This window comes from Mandrillus leucophaeus, unplaced genomic scaffold, assembly GCF_000951045.1.
Source record: "Mandrillus leucophaeus isolate KB7577 unplaced genomic scaffold, Mleu.le_1.0 Scaffold418, whole genome shotgun sequence".
NCBI classification, from domain to species: Eukaryota; Metazoa; Chordata; class Mammalia; order Primates; family Cercopithecidae; genus Mandrillus; species Mandrillus leucophaeus.
In genome coordinates, this window is record NW_012104454.1 from 626,324 (window position 1) to 632,557 (window position 6,234).

The following is a 6,234-nucleotide window of genomic DNA, read 5'->3' on the forward strand; positions in this document are numbered from 1 at the left end:
GCTGAGGCAGGAGAATCGCTTGAGCCTGGGAGGCAGTGGTTGCAGTGAGCCAAGATCACGCCACTGCACTCCAGTCTCAGCGATAGGGTAAGACTCTGTCTTTAAAAAAAAAAAACAATAAAAAAACTTTGGAAGTAAAAGACAGCCTAGAGTAGGGATGACAACTCTTCTACCACAGGACTGCTATGAAGGTTAAATAAAACAACACCCTAGAACAATGCAGGGTAGCCTTAACAAAGAGTTGCTGCTACTAAATGGGTACTCTCTTTGCAGGGAAGATCCTCAAGACAGAAGTCTCACTCTAAGCACCTGCCCCGGTGGGTACCAGATGGTACTGGGGAAGGAAGCTGCAGCTGCAATTGTGTAGGGAGGAAAGCCCCAAACCCACAGGGCAGGGTGAAGTGCTAGAGAATTAAAACCAACAAATGGGTTCGGAGCTGGGAATAAGGAAGTGAACAGGAGAGCGGATCCTCAGGAAAAAACTCATGGGCTACACCATAGGCAGAGGGCCAAAGGGAAGGGTAGAGATGAAAGGTCATTCACATACAGAGAAAAGTGGCCTCTCTGGTGAGTGTCTCTGGCATGGAGGTGCGGACCAGAACAGGATGATGAAGTGGTCCAAATACCTGGCTCTGAAGGCTTGTCTACATCCCCATTGACACAAGGCCTGTGGCTGGCCGAGGTATGAGGGTCGGTGGTGGGCTGGAGGAGCAGGTTGCTAAAGGTGGGGGCCAGTCGGAAGCAGCGCTTAGTCTGGAACATCTGGGTGGACATGGCTTGTAGATTGCTGGCAATGCTAGCCTCACTGGGGCCCAGTGGGCCATTGAGGGAATCGGGAGCCTCTGATCTGCCCTGAGGGGGCTCCAGGGTTGGTGATCGTGTCCCCTCCTCTTCCTCCATATCTTCCAAGTCTGATCGGGACTCCTGGCTATTCATCTCCGAGTCTGTTTCAGCATCAAAGGCCGTTCCCCCACCTTCAAGACTCTTGTCAGAGCCACTGTCTGAGCCCTCACTGGCCCGGGCTGAGTCATGGCTTGAGTCCGATTCAAAGCCTTCACTCAGGTCACTGTCATCACCAGCTTTGGGTGGGTGGCGGCGACGGCGGAGGCAGGAGAGGCGGGAGAACTTACGGCTCTTTCTGCCCTCACCCACTTGGGGTACTATAGGAGGAGGCTCAGGATCTGGTTCCTCCTCTTTCTCCAGAGGTTCCTTGGACTCTGGCTCATCTGTGGAAAGAGGAAGGTCAGGTGGATCCCGAGGAACAGGTAGAGCCTGGATGCTGGAATGTGCTCTCCAACACCACTTCCCCCCAAGTCTGTGTTCCTTTCCTTCATCCCCATGCCCCACACCAATCTTTCCATAGTGATGATCTCCCCCATTCTCCCACCTGTGCCATCACTCTGGAATGCCGGGACAGGATTCTCGCCCTCTTCCAGCTCAGCTTGCAGCCGTATGTTGACATGATTGACGAGGTGGGAGAAGAGGGCCAGGGTGAAGGCAATGGCTGCACTGTACTGCTTGGATCCTGAAGTTAGGAAAGCCAGGCATTAGGGGCCTAGGGCCTTGATGGGGAGTAGGCACCATTAATTCCAACTACATCTCATTTGTTCTCAACTCTTCCAAGGATCCAACTACTCATCAAAGATTTTTTTTTTTTTTAAACTTTTTAGAGACAAGGGTCTCACTATGTTGTCCAGGCTGGGTCTTGAACTCCTGGGCTCAAGCAATCAGCCCACCTCAGCCTCCCAAAGTGCTGGGATTACAGGCGTGAGGCACTGTACGTGTCCTATTATTCCTTCCATAATCTAGAATGTAATATCTCACCTTGTGCTCATTCAGATAAGCATATCCTTTTGTCCCACCTCATCCTTCCTGGCTTTGAGGTTCCTCCCCATACCTCAAGAACCTTCACATCCAGCCCTATCCCTCCTTACCTCCCAATCTTGCTCTGCATACACATCTGCCAGAAAGGCTTCCAGAATTGCCTAAATGCCTCCGAGAGCAAGGTCTGAAATTCTGTCTGGATCATCACTAAGTATCCTGACCCTCGTCTCTGCATAGGCCCTGGCCAAGGGTGTGCATATTTATGGGAGGTGGTAAGGAGAAGGGGGAAGGAAATGTGCTGTTGCTTGTACTCAATTACCAGGAGCTCCTTTAGGTTAGGATCCCTTGGCCCTTACTCGCCCACAGCCAAGCAGTGACACAGGAGTGAAGAGGCTGCTTGTGGAAGGAAGTTTATGAATAAGGAGCTGTAGAAAAGGGGAGTGAGGATCCCTGAACCCAGTGGAAGAGAAAAGAGGAACATAGGGAAGGTTACCTGCTCTCTCCAAGCTGTGCACACACATAAGGCAGATGATGACCATTTGAAAGATAAGAAGGTCCGGGAGGAAAGCATATCCACTCTCATACTCCTCCTCATCCTCACTGGCCAGGCTGAGGTTGGGTGAGGAGGGCAGGTAGAAGAGGCAGAGGTTGAAGTCCTCCAGGACTGACTGGCAAAGTGAGGTCAGCTCTGAGTCCATGGAGCTACAGAGGGGCAGGAGTAACAGGGGAGGTCAGTGGTGGGGGCTGGGGAAGGAGAAGAGCAGGGAATACAAGATTCAGAGAAAGGACTATGGGATGCTGCAGGGGAGACCTGAGAGCACAGCAGGAAAGGGCAGTGCTGGATTGATCTCCACAGCAACTAAAACAGGGGAAGGGATGTGAATAGGCTTCCCATTCAGCCATTCCCTCTTCAACATCTTCTAAGCACCTATTCTGTGCCAGAGAGCTGCTGGGAGAAGGATGGGCACAGGACTCTTGGGAGAAACAGTGAGGAATGCCAAGAAAAGACAAATTGGCTACGGATGTTCCAAATGAGGGCAGAACTCGACAGTCCACCCTTTTCAAGGCTCCTTCTGTAAAGTATCATGGCTGGGGCTCACAGGACAGTTTGGGTTCATGCTGTCTTCCACTCACCTGCTTTTGGGCTGTAGGAGGCTTTGCAGATACATAAAGTTCACTAGCAACCTTTTAATGTCTTTACATCTGAAATGAGAAGAGCCCAAAGTAAATGCTGAATGGCCCCACAGTCCCTATGGTCCTACTGCACCAACTGCAGAAAAACCCCCTCCACCTCACAGGCCCCACTCACCGCTTTTTGCCGGGAGACAGTTTCCGAGTCTCACACTTCTTCAGTTGGTGGTACATTTTGGCTGCCTTATCATACAGCCGCTTGAGGTTCCCATAGGCCCCCTCAAAGGACACTTCTGACTGGATGCTGTAGGAGAGAGGTGAGCTATTGAGTCTTGGCCAGGGGAGGATATGTTACTCTGCTGGGGCTTTAGGAAACAATGTTACTAGTAAATACAGGCTGCTCCCAGCCTCAGCTTCCATGTACATACTCAGGGTAAAAGGCTCATGAGCTAGCTTTCCTGATCACACACACACACATAACTTCTAGATTAGTCAGAGAAAAAAAGGATGTCTTATTCTCCTTTGTATCTAGAAAGAAGAATATCAATCCCACCCTGTTACAAACTTAGTTATTACCATCCCTGAAATACACTATTCTTCATCTATTTTTAAGCATAGAATACTTTATAATGGATAGCATTTAACAAGCATTTACTATCTGCAAGGATATTTACATGTACTATTTCAGTTAATCCTCCCAACATGCAAACACAAACATGTACTGAGCACCCACTGTGAGAGGCAATGTACTCTAATATTGTCCACATTCACAAATGAGGACACAGAGCCTGTGAGAGAACAAGCACACCCACCAAGGTCACACAGTTAGTATGTGGTAGAGAAAAGTCCCCAATCCCACTGTCTTTTTATTTTTATTTATTTATTTTTTTTTTTCTTTTTTTTTCTTTTTTGAGACGGAGACTCGCTCTGTCGCCCAGGCTGGAGTGCAGTGGCGCGATCTCGGCTCACTGCAAGCTCCACCTCCCGGGTTCACGCCATTCTCCTGCCTCAGCCTCCCCAGTAGCTGGGGCTACAGGCGCCCGCCACCACGCCCGGCTAATTTTTTTGTATTTTTAGTAGAGACAGGGTTTCACCTTGTTCGCCAGGATGGTCTCGATCTCCTGACCTCGTGATCCGCCCGCCTCGGCCTCCCAAAGTGCTGGGATTACAGGCGTGAGCCACTGCGCCCGGCTTTTTTTTTTTTTTTTGAGACGGAGTCTCGTTCTGTCGCCCAGGCTGGAGTGCAGTGGTCGGATCTCAGCTCACTACAAGCTCCGCCTCCTGAGTTTAGGCCATTCTCCTGCCTCAGCCTCCCGACTGTTTTGTATTTTAGTAGAGACGGGGTTGCACCGTGTTAGCCAGGATGGTCTCAATCGCCCAACCTCGTGATCCGCCCGCCTCGGCCTCCCAAAGTGCTGGGATTACAGGCGTGAGCCACTGAGCCCCGCCTGTCTTTTTATTTTTTGAAACTGAGTCTCACTCTATCACACAGGCTGGAGTGCAATGGCACGATCTCGGCTTACTGCAACCTCCGCCTCCCGGGTTCAAGCAATTCTCGTGCCTGAATCTCCCAAGTAGCTGGGATTACAGATGCCTGCCACCACGCCTGGCTCATTTTTGTATTTTCAGTAGAGATGGAGTTTCACCATGTTGGCCAGGCTGGTCTCAAACTCCTGACCTCAGGTGATTCACCTGCCTCAACCTCCCTAAGTGCTGGGATTATAGGCATGAGCCACCAAGCCCAGCCCCACCTAATTTTTTAACTTTTCTTTTGTAGAGATGGGGTCTCACTATGTTGACCAGGCTTGGCTTTAAACTCCCGGACTCAAGTGACCCTCAACCTCCAAAAGTCCTGGGATTACAAGTGTGAGACACTATACCCAGCCCTCAACCCAATCTTACTTTAAAACAAAACAAAACAAAACAAAAAAAACACACACACAGCCAGGCACAGTGGCTCACGCCTGTAATCCCAGCACTTTGGGAGGCCGAGGCAGGCGGATCATGAGGTCAGGAGGTCAAGACCATCGTGGCTAACATGGTGAGACCCCGTCTCTACTAAAAATACAAAAAATTACCCAGGCATGTTGGTGGGCACCTGTAGTCCCTGCTACTTGGGAGGCTAAGGCAGGAGAATGACATGAACCCAGGAGGTGGAGCTTGCAGTGAGCCAAGATCGCACTACTGCACTCCAGCCTGGGTGACAGTACAAGACTCCGTCTCAAAAAAAAAAAAAAATTAGCCGGGCATGGTGGCATGCACCTGTAATCCCAACTACTCAGAAGGCTGAGGCAGGAGAATCACCTGAACCCAGGAGGTGGAGACTGCAGTGAGCTGAGATCGCACCATTGCACACCAGCCTAGGCGACAGGGCAAGACTCTGTCTCAAAAAAAAAAAAAGAAAAAAAAACCCCAATGACTTTAACACTCATGACATTTTGTGTCTTGTTTCTTAAAAACATGTTTTCAATTATAAAAAGTGAGGTATAAAATAGAAGAAACCAATATCTGTGGTGAATTAAAGATAGCCACAAATTATCTGACACTCCTTCCACTGAGAAATGTGGTCTATAACTCCTCCCCTTAAATCTTGCAGGGGGCTGCGGGAGGAAGGGCTATGACCAAGAGAATATTACTGAAGTAACAACTTCCAAGTCTCTTAAGTCACTGTTCACTGTTGGAGCCTTGAGCCACTACATAAGAAGTTCTTCTACCCTGTGGAAGATACCACACATGGTCCTAAGACCACACAGAGAAGGAGAGGGGCCAAATGAGTCAGCTCTCCAGACATATTAGACCTTCCGATCAGCTGAATACCAATGACTAACCCTAAACAATGCCACTGGGAGAAGGCAGATTGCCCAACTGAGCCCTGCCCAAATGTCTAACCCATAAACCATGAGAGAGAATTGTTTTAGCAGAGTCAGGTATGCCCTTAGTGGGCACCTCCCAAACTTGGATACGCCTGGCTCTCTTTTGGAACTGATCCACCCTAAATCATGCTTCAGAGTGTGATGAGGGACCCAGGACAAGTAAGGGGGATCATTCTCTGGAAGCATTTAAGAAATGGGAAAAACAGGCCGGGCGCGGTGGCTCACGCCTATAATCCCAGCACTTTGGGAGGTCGAGGCAGGCGGATCACGAGGTCAGGAAATTGAGACCATCCTGGCAAACACGGTGAAACCCCGTCTCTACTGAAAATACAAAAAAATTAGCTGGGCGTGGTGGCGGGCGCCTGTAGTCCCAGCTTCTAGGGAGGCTGAGGCAGGAGAATGGCGT

At 49.8% G+C, this 6,234-nt stretch overlaps 1 protein-coding gene across 1 annotated transcript in view; it reads right to left on the reverse strand.

Annotated features, from left to right (window-relative positions):
* The window catches only part of SMG5 (SMG5 nonsense mediated mRNA decay factor), a 40,113-nt gene that overhangs the window by 27,515 nt on the left and 6,364 nt on the right, over nt 1–6,234 (reverse strand). The window contains exons 5-9 of the mRNA XM_011992755.1: nt 3,134–3,259; nt 2,959–3,027; nt 2,318–2,526; nt 1,388–1,525; nt 627–1,226 (exon numbers count right to left, since the gene is read on the reverse strand). Coding sequence (XP_011848145.1) covers nt 627–1,226; nt 1,388–1,525; nt 2,318–2,526; nt 2,959–3,027; nt 3,134–3,259 — 1,142 coding nt within the window. The remainder of the gene's footprint in view (nt 1–626; nt 1,227–1,387; nt 1,526–2,317; nt 2,527–2,958; nt 3,028–3,133; nt 3,260–6,234) is intronic.